A 19545-nucleotide genomic window follows, 5' to 3' on the forward strand; every position below is an offset into this window, starting at 1 on the left:
CATGAAGCGCGGCACGCTGCACGTGGGTTTTGCCCGTAAGCATACAGGGCAGAAATGCTTGGACAACTTACAAAATGCTGGGCAATGCCGGCGAGCAAGCGAGCGCCGTAGCAGCAAGATAAATCCACTAGCCTTAGCAGGCTAGCGCACTTCAAGCCGCAGTGGCAAAGCAGACTGCCCAATGCGGCCAACAAATCACACCATAATACTGCGCTAGCCAAGTAGCATCACATGAGAAAACATGCAGTGTCGCAACAGCTCATCGGCAGGGGCATGCAAAACCTCAGCATATCTCATTGCTGAACTTCAAAAAGGTTGGCAAAAAAAAGGGTTCTTTTCAGCTTTTGCCCTTTACTTCCTGATTTCAAGTTATGGGATCAAGAACTTATTGCGACGAAAAACTAAGGTAACTCAGCTGGTGTGTTACAGACAAGAGGTCCACAAATCATAAACCCAAATGCACGTATGGAGAAGGGGTACACTGCCAATTTATGACATCCTTCAACTGCAGCTAACACATTGCATCCCTGTCATCCTTAGTGATGAGCATGTGCTTCCTCCTTTTTAGGTTTCATCTTCTGAGGAGAGATCATGCAACATCAGAAAATTGACAAGTGAAAATTCAACTCAAGAGCAATTAGGCAAACAATGCGATCTCTTAATAAAGAAGTTCAAACAAACAAGATCATTCACAACCACAATGGGCATGCAAGCTTATCTGTAACCTGGCCCAAGAATATTGTGCTATAGCAAGATTAAACCAACACCGAAAGAATCTCACAGTTCAAATCCTTAACTAGAAAAGGTCAACATAGCTTGTGAAGTGGCTATGCCAATGAGTTGAAAGAAATAGTAATGCCAAGAACCAGCACCAGCATCTATAGAACAAGAGGGGTACAAGGCTTTATCAGTAGATTAAGTAACATGAGACCAATAACATCACACATATTAATTATCAAATAAACTATCCTACTACTTTGCACCGAGAATCTGAAAGACATAAATGGTCACAGTTCCATATATGAATAGTTATGACTTTCTTCTAGAAATTAGATATCTAAAATCCCCAGGAATCCATAACATGCTGTAACTCAATTACTAGATTTTCACCACAAAAGAAGGTTACATGTATAAAATTAAGATCGATCAATGAGTGTGATACATTTTAATTGTTTTAAGGGATACCAGATGAATAAAACAAACTTATCAACACAAGAAATAGCATCTTATCAAGACAATGGATTTAAGTCTGATGCATGCTTCTCTCTCTAATGCAATGAAGCGCAGCTCTCCTGCATTCTCAAAAAAAAAAAGACTGATGCATGCTGAAGGTCAAATACAACCCTAAGATTCTTCAGTAGTACAGAGCTCGATGCATAAGAATCCGATAGAAGTATGCATTCATAATAAAAAAATGACCAGTAACCAAATATGGGGGCCAGTTAAATACATCAAGCTCAGAAAACATATGCATCATCAGGTAACCCTGAATTCAGACCTATAGGCTATGGGGTACTACCATATGTTATGCACCAGACAACTCTACTGTGGACCTTTCAGAAATACTAAGCCAGCCATAGATCTAACATCGTTGAAAGCTCAACCACAACGCAAGGCCGATAACACACAGTAGAGACAAACACCAATCAATGTCCAATAGTTGCAGAACCAACAGAACGAGTTTAGCCATTCCACAGAAGCTACAATTATGCCAACATTAGTTACATAATCAAATTGAAGCAATGTTGGAAAACTGAGGAATAATTTGACAAGTTTGAGTGTGAATTCAATGTAATGAAAATAAAACGAGCAATTGCCAACCCTACATCCAAAACTATAGGCTTTTAGGATAGTGCTAGAATGTAAGAGCATCTCCAGCAGTCCCCCAATAAACATCTCCCAATAACATAGTATTGGGATGTTCCAATACCACTTTTATAGATTATCGGGAGAGATGCTTTTACAGTTCCCCAAAAACCTCATCCCAATACAACTAACATATTGGGAGAGCTAAAATTCTCCCTCTATTTGAGGGGAGTTGGGGTGAAATATTGGGACAACCCAATAATTATTGGGGAAAGGGAGAGGTTTTGGGGAACTGCTGGAGTATATCTTCTTCCCAATATTGTCAGATTATTGGGGAAAGGGAGACTGCTGGAGATGCTCTAACAACTCATGGCCATGCAGAAATATACTTCATCTTCAGGGAAGAAGATTAACATACGTCACAAACATGCAGAGGCAAAACAACAGGGTCTAAACCACAACATAAGGCCCATAACATGCAAGAGACAGATAGGATTTGTTGCTAACCACGAATAAATGTCCTATAGTTAAAGAACCAGCAGAACGAGTTTAGCAAATATACAAGAAGCTACTGTTATGCCACATTAGTTACAAACCCAAAGTTGCTTTCAAGGTGACCTTGAAGCAACACTGAAATAAAGAATGACTTCACAAGTTTGGGAATTCAATGTAATTAAAGCCAAATGAGCAACTGACAACCCTGCAGGGTACTGCCAGAATATGAAAACTCATATTCAGGGACGACGAGCAACTGACAAACATGAAGATGCACAAACAAGGGCTAAATAGTTTTTCACAGTCCTAACCACAAATCAACACACAACAGCCTCAGACTGGGTATAAGGAACTAAGCCATTCTATCAACAAGTACCAGCGCAGCATCCAATCTAATCTGCGCATCCTAGAACCCCAAGTCTTTCCACAAACCCTAATGCTAGAAAGTTGCGGGGAACCAAACCATCTGCCTCGCCGCTACCAGATTGCGCGAATCCACATCCGAGAGTTTACCTTGAGGATGGAGAGCTTGATGCTCCCGTAGACGACGCCGACGCCAAAGGCCGACGCCCTCGCCACCTGCAGAGACAAGACGAGGAAGCGAGGGTCAGATCCGATAGGGATGATTCGCCAGGGCCAGAATCTTCTGGAAGAAGCGGAGGCCACAGGAGGGAACTTACGAGGGCGAGGGTGCTGACGCCGGAGTAGGGGCCCGGGGTGAACGGCATGGCGGCGGCGGCGGCACGGAGCGGCGGGATCTGAGTCGGCGAGGGGTTTGCGGGAGTGGATGAGGCGAGGGCTTGCGTCGTCTTCAGCGCGGGGGAGGAGAAGAAGAAGGGGAGGAGGTGGGCTGGGCCTTATATGGGCCGTCCACGAGATGCGTAGGCGGAGTTGTTGAACTGGTAAGCGGGGCCGGCGTGTCATTGAGGTAGGGAGGGAGGATGGGAAGCCTCTGCTTCTGCTTGTGCGGCAAGAACGAACTTGGACATGAATTTCGTTGCGTCTACGATGAATTAAAAAAATCTACGTGATGAACATAAATTTCAAAATATTTCAAAGCATAAATAATCAGAGTTAGAAAAAACACATGAAGGTCTAGTCAGCAGTTCTTTAATCCACGTTACCAAAAGGATCTGAAAGCAAGAATTTTAAATTTCTTATCCATTCGTACTACTAATATCACAAGTATCCATTCATACGTATAAATCATACCAGCAGTAGTAGTACAAACATGCTACTCTACTGGCGGTTAGAAGCCAACCAGACATTCCAAATTAGGCTCATCTATATTCTATCATGCTCGATTAACACACATAAAAATCATCCATTAGCACAACACAAACACACACTCACAAGAATGTATGGCTGAACTATATTATAAATACCGGAAATCATTCGTCCATAACTACTTTGTATTCAAGTTATATCTCTGCACAGTTTATACATGCATAACTAGCATAGTTAATAAAACCATTTATTAGTAAAGCATTTATTAATTGTGCCATATATCTCATAAAGAGATAGTAAAAGAAGGAAATATGTCACAAACACAGTTATTCATCCTAAAGGAAGAGAGTGTATCAAAGTGTGGAACCGACTAGTGATTTCAGTTTAGAATTCTAGGAAGGAGTTACGGTCTTTAACTTTGAAGTATGAAACTAGTTTGGAGGAATATGATCCCGGCACCTTTATTAATTCGTAGCATCGCGAAACAACATCTCACCCTGCGGTAATAACGTACTTTGAGCATAAAATAATACACCTTTATTATTGTGATATTACCAGTAACACACTTTTTTTTCTTAAAAAATAATATGTAAAACTTAAATATTTCAGTAAATTGCCTTCCTGTTATGGGTTTAAGTAAAAAAAACCGTCCATAAAACCCTCGCTGCTGCCTGTATGCAGTAGCCTCCTCAGCGCGCCGCCGCCACGCCTCCACCATGACCGCGACCGCGCCGGCCACCGACCCTTCGGACTCCTCTCCCGCCGTCACTACCGACTCTCCCCCTCCTCCGCGGCCCACCGCGGAGGAGCTGGTGGCCCGCGCCGTCGCCCCCGTCAAGCCCGCCTTCCTCCGCCCGCCGCCCATCCGCGAGGTCCCCAAGGAGGAGGGTAAGGCTGGCGGCGGCGGGGCCGTCGTCACGGGAGAGAAAAAGTCCAAGCGCCAGCTCAAGCGCGAGCGCCAGCAGGTAACTACCGCGGTAACGGGCGCAAGGTGCCTGTTCTACTGCCTCAGGGTGTCATTGAGCTCTGCTTGCTAGGTGCTCGTTGAAATGCCTATGCGCACCAATGTTATTGCTCCACTTTTGGGTGCCATTTGCGTTGTGCCGTAACTTGTTCCTAACAAAATCATGTCGATTCCCGTGGCCTGTGCGTCTGTGTATCAAAATACTGCCAGATTATTGAGCCCTCAGGCTCTCAGCTATTGTTGACACTGCAGTAAACGTTGCAGAATATGAGCTAATGTAATAGTTTTTTTCTTGGACATAGTTTCGGAAGTTGTAGTTTGAACTTTTTTTTTGTTCTTTTTTCTACAACACACATGAGAATTACATGTCTTTGCATTAATTAATTGATTAAGAGATTTCAACTTGTTTGGAGATGATTTCCGTCTACTAGCGAGGTTCAACTGGTAGCTATACATAAAACACTTGTATCATTTCAGGGTTTATTATCGTTATTATTTGTTGTGTTGAATTTTGATGAAGGATAGCCTGATGAAAATGAAAACCATTGTGTTGTTTTTTACAGGATCTGTTTTTGGCCTCTGCACTCAGTTATTGCTTGATTTAGTAAGCTGAAATATTTTGCTTAATCTTTGCATTTTGTTGGTTAGTCAGAAATTTTATGTCCTACGACGGGACTTGGGAGTGACATTGCACTGCTATGTTTCTTCTGACACTTTGTTCTAGCAAAACAAAATAACCATTGTTTAATCTGATTTATTATTTGGGCCTCCTATATTTTAAGTACTTGTAAAACCTGAACGTTGGCATATGTTTCTCTTTGTAATCATCGGAGAAATGGTTGTATACCTGCACTTTGCACTGTTTTCTCTATGATCATAAATATCTGCATGATTTGTAGAATTATAGTGCATGTTTATACTCATGGAGTGCCATCTTTGCAAGCATATGCACAACACTATGTTGGTGATAGCTTTATTTATTGTTGTACTGCCAATGATATCCCACTAATTGTCATCTTAATATGGGCAATTATGTGGTCCACTGAGCTTATTGTATTGTGCAGGAACAAAAGTCTACTTCTCATCTTTGTATTGAAGTAGGAAAAAGTGGAAATGTGGACTCATGCAAATACGGTACCTCTTGCCGTTTCAGCCATGACATAAATGCTTATCTGGCTCAGGTATTGTTTTATTTGGTTATATAAACGGTTATTGAATTTTGTAACTCATTTAATCTTAAAATTGTTTTTCTTGCACAGAAACCAGGTGACCTTGAAGGAACATGCCCATTTACCGCATTGGGGCACTTGTGTCCATATGGATTAACTTGTCGGTTCCTTGGTACACATAAGGATAACCTTGCTCCTCAAAATCATTCAGAGGGGAACCATGAGAGAAATCCTTTGAGCAAAGATATTCAGAAGCTCTTATGGAAGAACAAATATAAATTTCCTAAGGCCAGTGCCCAGATCAAACTTCTTGGTCTTAAGGTATATAGTCAACTTTTACCAATGTCTATCTCTGATCTCCCAAATTTCATTTTTTTTCACGTGCTTCATGATTTTGTACAATACAGTAACATTCTGTTGAACATTACTTAATTTCTTGGAGTATATGAATTTCATTGTATTTAATCTGTTTCTCAAATGGTTATCAGTTACTGATCATGGGTGCATAATACATATGGTAGCGGTTAGCCAATTTCAAGGAACTGGTGTAGTTTTATTGCTTTCCCGATCTTAAAGCACCTCTAACTGGGAAAATTTGATGCTTGAACCTTTGTTTTTTTTCTTTCTCAAACAAATCTTCGTGTGCACCCTTGCATTGGGTGGGTGTTTTGCAACCTAGATTTTATAAGCATGTATATACCAGTGTGTATATGTTGCATTACAAAATGTATGGTAGTAACATGAGAACAAATATTACATTCGCAGTAGGGTTCACATGTTTCTGCTGATATTTACAAAATGGCACCAAAAATGATTATGGTCTAGTATCATTCTGCAGAACAAACAATTTCATTGCAAATTATAAAAAAGATTATGCCATAGTATCAGTCTGCAGTATGATGAGAAGTCTGAGCTACTATTGCGCTAATGTAATGCATCTACCAAAAGGGAAGGTGAGATTTGTTAGTGCTTTACTTATTGGGCATTTAGTAATTAGTCGTGACAAAGGGATTTCAAATTGAAAATATCACGGCAGGTAGCACACTAATATGATTTTGTCAAGAATTGAAATCGATCCATGCATTTTAAGGTGCTATTGTATTCTTAACTCTAGACAACAGATTCATGTTGCTGCTATTGGTACTTGGTAGTTAAGGGCACATATTCTCTGCCCACCTTGCCTTATGATTAGTGGACAAAAATACATGTTTGGTTTGAATTTAGTAAGACGAGTATGGATTTCCTTGCTTTTGAGGGAGATCCAAATTGTCCTTCTTCCTTCAATAGATAATTATCATGGCTATGTTAGTTTACATAATTTTGTATAGAGTAGGACAAAGTATATCGTCAGGAATCTGCTCATGGATGATCTATGAAGTTTCTACTTAAACATGTAGTGGTGTTGGTCTGTAACTTTTTTTTTCTTCCACTCGAATAAGCAGTCCAGAACCTGTCACTGCTGCTATTTTCTGGTTACCACTATTTTAAATCTGTTTGATATATTTACGATGCAGGATGGAAACAAGAATAAAGCTAAAGCAGCAAATGATGATAATCCACATGAGGCACACGAGCTAAATGGCGATGAAAAAACTGAATCTCTTTCTAGCATTCCTGCGAATGTTGAACCTGATCCCACTTTGTGCAAAGAAACAGATAATTCAGAGGGAGAACCTTTGGTTGTTAGCTCAGTTCAATGTGTGGAGCCAAGGCCGTTAAAGAAATCAAAGGTTGAAGTTGATGAAACTCTGAATGATGGGACTGGTAATTTGTTCTTGAACTTAGATATTGTTTAAAAGTCTCCTTTTGCTTTATTTTATTTCCTAAATCTCTTTCCTATTAGCTTAGATAGTTTTAACCCTTTGTGTGCACTACATTATGGATTAGGTATTCACGACAATGAGGCAGAATCTGAAGATCTTAATTTAATCAATGGAATAAAAGTTTCCTCAAATAACCAAAGTTCCTGCAGAGTTGACTTGATCACAACACCTCATTTACGTGAAAAGAAAATTATAGATTTTCGAGAGAAGCTTTACCTTGCTCCCTTGACCACTGTCGGGAACCTTCCTTTTCGGAGGCTCTGTAAAACCTTGGGAGCTGATATTACCTGTGGAGAAATGGCGATGTGCACAAATCTTTTACAGGTAAATCAAAACCTTTGTTCCGTTTTCATCTTTCTTCTTAAATGCACTATATGATTTGCTAAAAAGCAAAGTTAATATGTTATTACCAGTTTGGTTTTCTTTGTGAGGTCTTTCCTTATGATATTTTCATGTAGGGGCAAGCTTCAGAGTGGGCTTTGCTACGACGTCATCCATCAGAGGATTTGTTTGGGGTGCAAATCTGTGGACCGTATCCAGATACGGTAGCACGAACGGTTGAACTTGTGGATAATGAATGTTCAGTTGACTTCATAGACATAAATATGGGCTGCCCAATTGATATAGTTGTCAACAAGGGTGCTGGATCATCATTGCTCACAAAGCCTATGAGAATTAAGAGTATTGTACAAGCGGCATCTACTGTTACTGAAAAGCCGTTAACTGTTAAGGTAATGCTGGTGCTGGTGCTGGTGCAGCCATTTAATTTTTGAGGATGGCCAATTAATGCACGAGGGCTAAGTTTTTGTATTTGACACAGATGAAGAGATGCCTTGCTATATGCACCTTGACATGTATTTATGGTGCTAGACATGTGACAAATTAGACAGAACTTGCTGAATTGTTTTACTGATGTTCCTCTCCGTTGTTTGATTTCAGGTAAGAACAGCTTTCTTTGAGGGCAGGAATCGTGCTGATTCTATAGTTTCAGACATATACGACTGGGGTGCTTCAGCCATAACAATACATGGTCGATCACGGCAACAACGCTACAGCAAACTTGCCGATTGGGACTATATTTACCAGTGTGCACAGAAGGCCCCTGATAATTTGCATGTCATTGGAAATGGCGATGTATTCTCCTTTACTGACTGGAACAAGCATGTTTCGGACTGCTCCAAAATTTCCACTTGCATGATTGCTCGAGGTGCTCTTATCAAGGTACTAATCTGGTATTATACATGCTTCTGCATATATATGAAAATAATGACAGCAAGTTTGACCCCTTCCACATTTTCATCTCTAATGATGTGACTTGTGTTGACCTTCTTTCCATATCCATTTACATTTGTGGGAACTCAAATTGAAATAATTTTAAATTAAAGTTACAAATGGAGACACACATGTCCGGTCCAAAGGAGTACACTTCAGTCAGAACAATCATATTTACAAACAGAAGATATATTTCTAAGAGTTTTCACTATAATGTGAAAAGGTTCATGAATGTTTCATCCTTCTAAGTTATTTGCCTTTTGGTATTCTGCTCTTCCTAAAGTTAGAGCATCAGCATCTAGCAGCACTCTTCTTGTCCAGAGCTTTTAATATGCTATTTAATTTCCTACATCATTGGAACCTGCACATCCAGCTTGAGCAAATAAGAGCATCTCCAGCAGATTACTTATCCCTCCCCACAATACCAAAAAACTCCTCTTTTGGTGATTGGAGGTGCTCCAGCAGACTACCAATCCAATCCCCATTACCAAATAATTATTGGTGATCACCAAAACACACCTCCCTCTCACCTAAATGAAGGGGATTCATCCCTCTACCTTTTCCACTGATGATTGGATTTTGGTAGTATGCTGCATCAACCATCACCAAAAATTCAAAAATATTGGTTATGGAGAGAGTTTTTTGGTACAAGGTATGGGTAATCTGCCCGAGATGCTCTAAGAGGGTGTGTCCAGCAGTTCATGCCCTTTAAGTGGTCTACTTGTCAGTCAACCAAAGCTGCTTTGAATCCTACCACGGACATTAGGTAGGGAAGCATGGTGTTAATAATATCTTCTGTTTTATCTCAAACCCCTCTTCTGAAGTTAGAATGGCAACTTTGCAACTACACTGAACCGACTAGATTAATAGCCTAGGGCGTCGTTCATGCATATGGATTGTTGCTTTGTACGCACTCTTATCCTTTTGGTATTTTCGTTCTATCAAATGTCTCTTTACCACCTCTTCCATGTCAGGTTTGCAGACCTGACATGGTTTGTTGTATGCAGTTATTAGCTTAATAAATTTCATTTAACTTCTTTAGAACATACCAGGATGTTCATGGATAATAGCCTGATCACCATCAGTATTTACACATGCAAATCATTAACATATCACATGCAAGACAATGGCAGTAAATTTCTTTGAAAGCCATTCTAACACCTAACTAGCAAAATCAGGTAATAGGGTTGAGATTTGCTGGTTAAAAGGATAGGAATTTTAACCTCCTGCTAAAAAATCGTAAATGAGATTGACATATCAAGTTCATTCCACCACTGCAGGAGACAAATGCATACTTTCTGTGCTGCTATAATATGCCCCATTCTTTGTTCATAGTTGTGCGAACGGGTCTCTAGCTCACTTGATTAGATGGCCTTAGTAGCACTCCCCAGATCCTGAGTTCGACTCCTCGTGGGAGTGAATTTCAGCCTGGGGTTAAAAAAATCCCCTTGCCTGCCACCACACCAAAGTATAAAGGAAGGTCCCGGCCCGCACTCACTCGGGTAACAGCGCCCCTATGTAAGGGTGGTGATATGAACGGGGGTGCCCGATCTTCCGTCAGGTGAAGGAAAACTCGTTTTGGTCGGAATGCGACACACCGATCCGGCTTCAAGTCAGCAACTCGAACCCCGCAATCTTAGCACCACAACTCCTCTGGTTATCAACCGTAGTCACAATCCGGTTGACCTCGCCGAGAAGGCTAATCCCTGCCTGCGAAACGAAGAACACAAGCAAGAACTCGAAAGAAACGCAGCACTCAAATTTAAGTGACAACTGCAGATGAATGATTAAGTTCGAAAGTTGGGGTTCTACAAACCGAAAGACGGCGACTGTTCAAGACAGATTGATCTAAAGCAAAACCCAAACCCTAATGAGGGCGGTGGCTGCTGATATATAGGGGATAGGGGCGTGGCTTCCCCCTGGACGCGCCCCTAATGGGCTCAACAAAGATACACGGCCCAAAGGCCAAAATACGATGTCGCAGCACCGGGACAGAATCTGGACGCCAACTTCCTCGGACAATTTCCGACGACTCAGAAGGAGTTTGGACCTGAAACCAACGCCAATAGAAGCTCCATGAAATTATCTTTCCGTCCATATGTGGATCGTCGAATTCGGACTCCGGATGTGGCCTGGGCGTCCAATTTACATCAGGCTGCTCCTGGACTCCGAGGTGGACTCGAAGTTAAATTGGATTGGGTCTCCATGTGGCTTGGCGGCCGTTGCTGTTCCTCCACACCTCCATGCTCCTCTCCATGTGTTCCCTGGACCTCTCCTTGGTTCCTAATCACATTGTAAAAATTAGGTAGCAAACCATTCTCACAATTATTAACAGAAACGCTTAGGAGCGAGCTCACCTCTAAATTTAATTGTCGCGCGCGAGCTCTTGTGATTGGAGCTTGAATGGTTTGAATGTCCAGCGAAGGAACCTCTTGTATATCCAAAGGAGTGATGTCCTCATCATCCTCCCCCGCTAGAATCGGAGTCGTCCTCGACTCAAGCTCATCCTCTTCTCCCAAGTAAGGTTTCAAATCTGAAATATTAAAGGTGGTACTAACCCCGAATTCGGCAGGCAACTCAAGTTTGTATGCATTATCATTAATTTTCTCAAGTATTTTGAATGGACCATCAGCTCTTGGCATTAACTTAGACTTCCTCAAATCTGGAAAACGTTCTTTTCTCAAGTGCAACCACACAAGATCACCCGGTTCAAACTTTAATTCTTTCTTACCTTTGCTACCAGCAACTCTATATTTTTCAATCATCTTTTCAATATTGTGCTTAGTTGTTTCATGTATTTTCAATATAAATTCAGCACGGTCTTTAGCCTCACTATGAATTCGCTCACTAGTAGGCAAAGGTAAAATATCAATAGGAGCTCGAGGGTTAAAACCATACACTACCTGAAAAGGACTTACCTTGGTGGTAGAATGTGTTGCTCGATTGTAGGCAAACTCCACATGAGGCAAACATTCGTCCCACATCTTCAAATTCTTCTTTAAAACAGCCCTCAACATGGTCCCCAAGGTACGGTTCACCACCTCCGTTTGGCCATCAGTTTGCGGATGACAAGTGGTAGAAAATAACAATTTTGTACCCAACTTGTTCCACAAAGTACGCCAGAAGTGACTCAAAAACTTTGCATCACGATCTGAAACAATAGTAGAAGGCATACCATGCAAGCGTACAATCTCTTGGAAAAAGAGGTCAGCAATATGAACAGCATCATCACTTTTATGACATGGTATAAAATGTGCCATTTTAGAAAACCGATCCACCACAACAAAAACGCTATCTCTCCCCCTCTTAGTCCTAGGCAATCCTAACACAAAATCCATAGAAATATCCGCCCAAGGAATAGAAGGAACAGGAAGAGGCATATACAAACCATGTGGATTCAAGTGTGACTTAGCCTTTTGACATGTAGTGCAACGACTCACGAACCTCTGAACATCTCGCCTCATCTGTGGCCAAAAGAAATGGTTGGCCAACACATCCAACGTCTTTGTGGCCCCAAAGTGACCCATCAACCCTCCACCATGTGCTTCCTGCAACAAGAGAAGACGAACGGATCCAACTGGAATGCATAGGCGGTTAGCTCTAAACAAATACCCATCATTCAGCACATATTTATTCCAAGCACGACCCTCTTTACAATTTAGGAGCACATCTTTAAAAGCAGCATCAAGTTCATACTGTCCCTTAATCGACTCAAATCCAAAAATGCGACAATCAAGTTGAGACAACATGGTGTAACGACGAGACAAGGCATCAGCAATAATATTATCTTTCCCTTTCTTGTGGTGAATAATGTATGGAAAAGATTCAATAAATTCAACCCACTTGGCATGTCTACGGTTCAGTTTATTTTGCATGCGAAGGTACTTAAGTGATTCATGATCAGAATGAATAATGAATTCCTTAGGCCATAAATAATGTTGCCACGTCTCTAGAGAACGAACAAGAGCATAAAATTCTTTATCATACGTGGAATAATTCAGAGTAGGCCCATTCAATTTCTCACTAAAATAAGCAACAGGTTTACCTCCTTGCATCAACAAGCCACCAATGCCAACGCCACTGGCATCACATTCAAGCTCAAAAGTCTTACCAAAGTCAGGAAGTTGCAGCAAGGGCGCCGAAGTAAGCCGCGCTTTCAAAGTATCAAAAGCTTTATCTTGTGCTGGGCCCCAATGGAAAGAAACACCTTTCTTCGTCAACTCATGTAGTGGGGCAGCAATGGTGCTGAAATCTCTCACAAAACGCCGATAGAACCCTGCAAGACCAAGAAAACTTCGTACCTGTGTAATAGTCTGAGGAGTAGGCCAGCTCCTAATGGCATCAATCTTTGCACCATCCACTTCAATACCCTGAGGAGTCACAACATAGCCAAGAAAAGCAACTCGATCGGTGCAAAAAATGCACTTCTCAAGGTTAGCATACAAGCTTGCCGCTCTCAAGGCGTCAAAAACAGCACGTAGATGATCCAAATGTTCCTCATGTGACGTGCTATATATCAAGATATCATCAAAATAAACCACCACAAATTTACCAATGAAAGCACGTAAAACCTCATTCATCAAACGCATGAAAGTGCTAGGTGCATTAGTTAAACCAAAAGGCATCACTAACCACTCATATAAACCAAATTTTGTCTTAAAAGCAGTTTTCCATTCATCACCCAACTTCATGCGAATCTGGTGGTATCCACTACGCAAATCAATCTTTGTAAAAATTATAGAGCCACTTAACTCATCAAGCATATCATCTAACCGAGGTATAGGATGACGGTATCGAATAGTTATGTTGTTAATGGCTCTACAATCTACACACATGCGCCATGTACCATCTTTCTTAGGAACCAAAAGCACAGGTACAGAACAAGGACTAAGGCTCTCACGCACATACCCGCGGTCCAAAAGCTCTTGGACTTGTCGCTGAATCTCTTTAGTCTCCTCGGGATTGGTCCTGTAAGCTGCTCGGTTGGGCAAAGACGCTCCCGGAATCAAATCAATTTGGTGCTCAATACCTCTCAAAGGTGGCAACCCTGGTGGTAGCTCATTTGGAAACACATCCTCATACGCCTGCAACATGTCAGCGACCGCAGGAGGCAAAGTGCTAGCTATATCACGAATAGGACATAAAGCATCCTTACATATCAAAGCATAGCACACAGTAGAAACATCCATATCATATAGATCAGATTTGGTTACAAGCATATTATGAGTTTTCAATTTAATAGCGGCCTGGGTTGCAACTGGGGCAGCAACATCAGGTGAAGCAAGTCGTTCTTTATCAGCTTGTACAATTTCAGCAGGGGTCATTGGGTGCAAAGTGATTTTCTGGCCCTTATACATAAGTGTGTATGTGTTACTTCTACCATGGTGGACAGCATCATTATCAAATTCCGATGGACGACCCAACAAAAGCGAACATGCGTCCATGGGTACCACATCACAATCTGCATAATCAGAATATGGACCAAGAGAAAAATGCACCCGTGCAGTTTGATTTACCTTAACCTTACCTGAGTCATTTAGCCACTGAACATGGTAAGGATGTTTATGAGGACGTGTGGCTAAACCCAACTTCTGGACCAAATCAGCACTAACCAGGTTGTTGCAGCTGCCTCCATCAATGATTACACGTGCACGCCGATCGTGGATCACAAATAAAATCTGGAACAAATTATGGCGTTGCATCTTGTCTGCCTGTCCCAATTGTGTACTGAGGACACGGTGGACAATACAAATCCGCTGAGAGCCCGCATCACCCGCACTCAATGAAAGACCCTCATTAGAAGGTGGGACATCTTCAGTGTCGTCCTCAGCATCCGAAGTACTGACGTAGCCACCATCAGCAGTGGCAATGTATGTCCGCTTGCTTGGGCATTCTCGAATCACATGGCCAAAGCCCTGACAACGATGGCACTGAATGCCAGAGGAAGAGCGCGCTGCTGGGGAAGCACTCTTGGTCTGTTCCTGCACACGAGACTTACCAGCGGCGGGCGTGGTTGCTGGAGCTGGTGACACCACCGTGGAAGTGGAAGGTCCTTTGGGAGTAAAAGATTTGGGCATGTAGGATCTGTTGGGGGTGCTCCTGCTCTGAGGCTGCTGTTGTTGTCGTCCCTGCAATTCTTTTTCTGCAAGCATAGCAAGCTGGAACAACTGGTTGGTGGTAGTAAAAGATTTATAGTCAACAATGTCCTGAATTTCACGTTTCAAACCACCATAAAAACGACACACTTTATCCTCAGCATCCTCAACTACACCACATCGAACCATGCCCTTTTGAAGCTCTGCGTAATACTCCTGAACAGACATATCACCCTGATCTAAACGTTGTAATTTCTTACGCATATCACGTTTATAAGATGCAGGAACAAAACGATCACGCATTGCTATCTTAAGCGCGTCCCATGAATCAGGTTGTATATTTAATTGAGCACATTCTTGCCACCAGATTATAGCAAAATCTTTAAATTCACTAGTGGCTTGTCTAACCCTATGTTGGTCAGGAACAAGATGGGAAGCAAATTTTTGTTCAACAGTCATCTCCCAATCTAAGTATTCCTCTGCATCATAACGACCATGGAAAGAAGGTATGGTAAATTTGACTTTGGCATAAGGGTCATCATTACCTGTAGTGCGCCGATGTTTGATTCCTCCCATACCTGTTTTATTCTTGCGAAGACGTTGACGACGGACCTTCTCCGCACGAGTCTTAGCCATATCAGGCTCGCCATCAGACCCAAAAATGATGTCATCATCATCCTCTAGCCAGTCATCATCGTCGTCTTTGCTCTTGGAAGGGTTGACTTCAAGACGTTGAACCCTGTCCGTCAGTGTAGAGAGGCGTTTGTTCACCCCCTCAATCGTATGATTGGCCCCTTGGACGTCTTGCGCCACCTTATTTATCTCCTTAGCGAAAAACTCCTTGAGTTCGTCCATCATGGTCTGCAATTCACTAGACAAAATAGGCCTGTCGTCCGGCATGGTGAGTGAAACAAAAAGACCCTATGAACTAGGTGGGTTTGTTGGTGGAATCACACCCTCACACGCGTCTTACCAAGTTCTTACTAAGTTCTTACCAACACAAGCAGTGGGATGGTACAACCGGTGGATGGTGAAAAACCTGTGAGAAGAGGGTACCAAGATTGCAAGGGTCCTTCGCTGCACTGAGATGAAGTGTATGTATATGGAGCTGTAGGACAGGCACAATATGTATGTGTATGTGGAACAAAATCGAGTGCAGATGAGCAAAGTTCAATAAATATCCAAAGTACAAGTCACAATTGCTGGCTAAGACGTGTCCTACGTGTAGCACAACAAGTTGGAATAAAGAACAATGGAAGAAACTCACAGAACAAGCAGAATGGCAGTACCGTAAATATTGTACTAGCAATGCCAAAAAGGCACTAGTGCAAAGCCTAGTTGATTTCGATTTTCTTTTTTCAATGATTTTTTTGATATTTTTCTCAGCACAAGCAACACCAGAATAGGAACCACACCAAGTTTCACCTGAAACAGAGATCAGGTGTGGTCTACAGAAAATCAAACAGGTATGCCGAAAAGCGTGCCGGACAGAAACTGAATTTTTTTAATTATCTTCCTGATTTTTTTTGAATTTTTTGAGATCGGCCTGACCGGTGAAGCCTGGTGAATCGTATGTGCAACTTTTCGTTGCCAAGCTCCTGTAAAAATTTCAGTCAAAACGGAGAACCGAGCGAAAAGTTATGCCTGTTTTATGGAAGGTATCTCAAGTTATGTTTTGTTTCGAAGGCACAACCCGGCAGATAGATCAGCAGCGGCTAGGGTAATCGCCAGATGAAACCAAGGGGGGCTGCGGTGCAAGGCGGAAGGCACAAGGCGGCTCGCAACCTATCTAGGGCTGGCGCGGCGAGAGTTCACACAAGGCGGCTAGCGAGGGCAAGTCGAGTAATGGGATGGATCGACTTGGGATCTGGGTAATGGTGGATGGGACAGCGGCGGAAACAAAAATAGAGCGATGGTGCGGTTGAACTACGACGAAGACAAACCCTAAACCAGCAACACGACTCGACTACGGACACAAACTGAACAAAGCAAGTCTGAAAACGAAATTGCAAAGGCTAAACAAAGGTTCTAGGACAGCGGAATATTTTTTTGTATGGCAATTTTCTGGGGTTATAGGACGATGGAACAAACTAAACTAGGGTAAGCCTGACGGGAATACCTGAGTCTCTGATTACCACTTGATATGAACGGGGGTGCCCGATCTTCCGTCAGGTGAAGGAAAACTCGTTTTGGTCGGAATGCGACACACCGATCCGACTTCAAGTCAGCAACTCGAACCCCGCAATCTTAGCACCACAACTCCTCTGGTTATCAACCGTAGTCACAATCCGGTTGACCTCGCCGAGAAGGCTAATCCCTGCCTGCGAAACGAAGAACACAAGCAAGAACTCGAAAGAAACGCAGCACTCAAATTTAAGTGACAACTGCAGATGAATGATTAAGTTCGAAAGTTGGGGTTCTACAAACCGAAAGACGGCGACTGTTCAAGACAGATTGATCTAAAGCAAAACCCAAACCCTAATGAGGGCGGTGGCTGCTGATATATAGGGGATAGGGGCGTGGCTTCCCCCTGGACGCGCCCCTAATGGGCTCAACAAAGATACACGGCCCAAAGGCCAAAATACGATGTCGCAGCACCGGGACAGAATCTGGACGCCAACTTCCTCGGACAATTTCCGACGACTCAGAAGGAGTTTGGACCTGAAACCAACGCCAATAGAAGCTCCATGAAATTATCTTTCCGTCCATATGTGGATCGTCGAATTCGGACTCCGGATGTGGCCTGGGCGTCCAATTTACATCAGGCTGCTCCTGGACTCCGAGGTGGACTCGAAGTTAAATTGGATTGGGTCTCCATGTGGCTTGGCGGCCGTTGCTGTTCCTCCACACCTCCATGCTCCTCTCCATGTGTTCCCTGGACCTCTCCTTGGTTCCTAATCACATTGTAAAAATTAGGTAGCAAACCATTCTCACAATTATTAACAGAAACGCTTAGGAGCGAGCTCACCTCTAAATTTAATTGTCGCGCGCGAGCTCTTGTGATTGGAGCTTGAATGGTTTGAATGTCCAGCGAAGGAACCTCTTGTATATCCAAAGGAGTGATGTCCTCATCAGGTGGGGCAGGGGTTCGGGGGGTTTTCTTGGCCTGCGTGATAGGTCTTCTCTTATTCAATGCTCGGGGGTTTCTTCCCCCCGCAGGCTGAGTTTTTTTTTTGTTTATAGTTGTTATTACTAACTTGCTTTTGTTCCTCACGAATATCCATGCCTATAGTGGCATGGCTTTATGTATGTTGTATGACTGATTCTGTGCTGATGCATGACGCTTCACAGCCTTGGTTATTTACTGAGATAAAAGAACAAAGGCATTGGGACATTACATCTGGTGAGAGATTAAATATTCTTAAAGATTTTGTGCATTTTGGTCTGGAACATTGGGGCTCTGATTCCAAAGGTGAGTTGTCTTTTCTCATCTCTGTAATAAACAATATAAGATCATTATGCATCAGTTTTCTATGTTGCAATGTCAAGTCATGAACCTCCTGAGTGTTCTGGTTTTGTGATTTTTTTTCCAGGAGTGGAGACAACACGCCATTTCTTGCTAGAATGGTTAAGTTACACCTGCCGCTACATTCCGGTTGGTCTGTTGGATGTCATCCCTCAACGATTGAACTGGAGGCCACCAAGCTACTATGGCCGGGATGACCTTGAAACCCTGATGGCATCTGATTCAGCAGCTGACTGGGTAACCAGAACACTCTTTTTTCCTTTTTCCTTGGTGCTGTACGTACTATTAAGGACATGGCTGAAAAGCTGATATATCTGTTCTGTTTACACAGATAAGGATTTCTGAGATGTTGCTTGGTAAAGTTCCGGAAGGATTTACCTTTGCACCGAAGCACAAGTCTAATGCCTATGATCGGGCAGAAAATGGCTAACCGCTCACCAGGCATAGGCTGCATTTATTCAGAGTTAGCCACAGCCTCTGAGGTCCATGCTGCCCTCATTGTGTTTGAACCCATCATGTAATGTAACATGATTTTCCTTTATCCAAATGACGATTGTATCAATATTTGAATATAGGGTGCCAATAATTGAAAGACATTCCAATTCTCGATTCAAAAGCAATATGTGATTTGCCTATGCATGAATAACAAGGGGTCCTCGATCTTGTATTGAAGAACATGTGGCATTTCAGTGGCTTTCAGAAAGGGCTTGTATGTGTTAGCGCAGCACCTTCACATATCTTGGTGTTTGTCAGAGCTCAAATCTAAGGCAATCTATTCACTTTTTAGCACTGTTACTTCTCATTTTTCTCTGTTGTCCATTGCCCCACTTGGTCTAGTCAACCATCTTGCCGAAACCTGGAGGATTCGTTGGAAGCTAGAGAAAACTGGCTGCGTTGTTCTGGATCCAGACCATGCTTCCAAGTATCAGCCGTCGGTGATAGTACAAGTTGCCTCATTTCCAGACAAGTGCTAGTGCCAAAGCATTCCTTTGCAGGGTTTGAATAAAACCAGCAGCTACCGATGGAATATTAAAACAATTTCATGAACAGAGACATAGCACAAGAAAATCCCAAACGCAGGCTTCAATCAGGACATGAAGTGCCCACAACATTAAAGCATAAGTTTGATCATAACATACGGAGTCTTCTACATTGCTCCCCGGCACAATTGCACAAACACCACCACCGCCATCTGTATACCAAAAAAAATGATATCAGAGAAAAAGGG

At 42.5% G+C, this 19545-nt stretch overlaps 2 protein-coding genes across 3 annotated transcripts; one reads left to right on the plus strand and one right to left on the minus strand.

Moving 5' to 3' along the window:
• Window positions 1–270: 270 nt before the first annotated feature.
• On the minus strand, window positions 271–3141 carry LOC112901592. The gene is made up of 3 exons (XM_025970539.1): window positions 2982–3141; window positions 2815–2880; window positions 271–578 (listed from the first exon to the last, which is right to left on the minus strand). Exons 1-3 carry the CDS (start codon window positions 3027–3029, stop codon window positions 537–539), a joined length of 156 nt encoding a protein of 51 aa, XP_025826324.1. The 5' UTR covers window positions 3030–3141; the 3' UTR covers window positions 271–536.
• Window positions 3142–4172: 1031 nt separating this feature from the next.
• Window positions 4173–18989, plus strand: LOC112900054 (tRNA-dihydrouridine(47) synthase [NAD(P)(+)]-like). 2 transcript variants are annotated; one of them, XM_025968779.1, is made up of 11 exons: window positions 4173–4493; window positions 5557–5673; window positions 5752–5982; window positions 7176–7425; window positions 7549–7808; window positions 7943–8215; window positions 8424–8705; window positions 15274–15357; window positions 18143–18263; window positions 18385–18554; window positions 18649–18989. In XM_025968779.1, the coding sequence occupies exons 1-11, from the start codon at window positions 4245–4247 to the stop codon at window positions 18745–18747; spliced, it is 2136 nt and encodes a 711-aa protein (XP_025824564.1). In that variant the 5' UTR covers window positions 4173–4244; the 3' UTR covers window positions 18748–18989. The 2 variants fall into 2 exon arrangements, with proteins under 2 accessions (XP_025824564.1, XP_025824565.1); XM_025968780.1 differs by lacking the exon at window positions 15274–15357.
• The last annotated feature ends 556 nt before the right edge of the window (window positions 18990–19545 follow it).

The sequence above is a fragment of the Panicum hallii genome, chromosome 7 (assembly GCF_002211085.1).
Source record: "Panicum hallii strain FIL2 chromosome 7, PHallii_v3.1, whole genome shotgun sequence".
NCBI classification, from domain to species: Eukaryota; Viridiplantae; Streptophyta; class Magnoliopsida; order Poales; family Poaceae; genus Panicum; species Panicum hallii.

Coding starts and splice junctions, on each gene's coding strand:
- LOC112901592 (XM_025970539.1), bottom strand. CDS start 3,029: ATGCCGTTCACCCCGGGCCCCTACTCCGGCGTCAGCACCCTCGCCCTC. Junction 2,881..2,981: donor GCGTCAGCACCCTCGCCCTC/GTAAGTTCCCTC, acceptor TTGTCTCTGCAG/GTGGCGAGGGCGTCGGCCTT. Junction 579..2,814: donor TCAAGCTCTCCATCCTCAAG/GTAAACTCTCGG, acceptor ATCTCTCCTCAG/AAGATGAAACCTAAAAAGGA.
- LOC112900054 (XM_025968779.1), top strand. CDS start 4,245: ATGACCGCGACCGCGCCGGCCACCGACCCTTCGGACTCCTCTCCCGCC. Junction 5,674..5,751: donor TAAATGCTTATCTGGCTCAG/GTATTGTTTTAT, acceptor TTTCTTGCACAG/AAACCAGGTGACCTTGAAGG. Junction 8,216..8,423: donor AAAAGCCGTTAACTGTTAAG/GTAATGCTGGTG, acceptor GTTTGATTTCAG/GTAAGAACAGCTTTCTTTGA.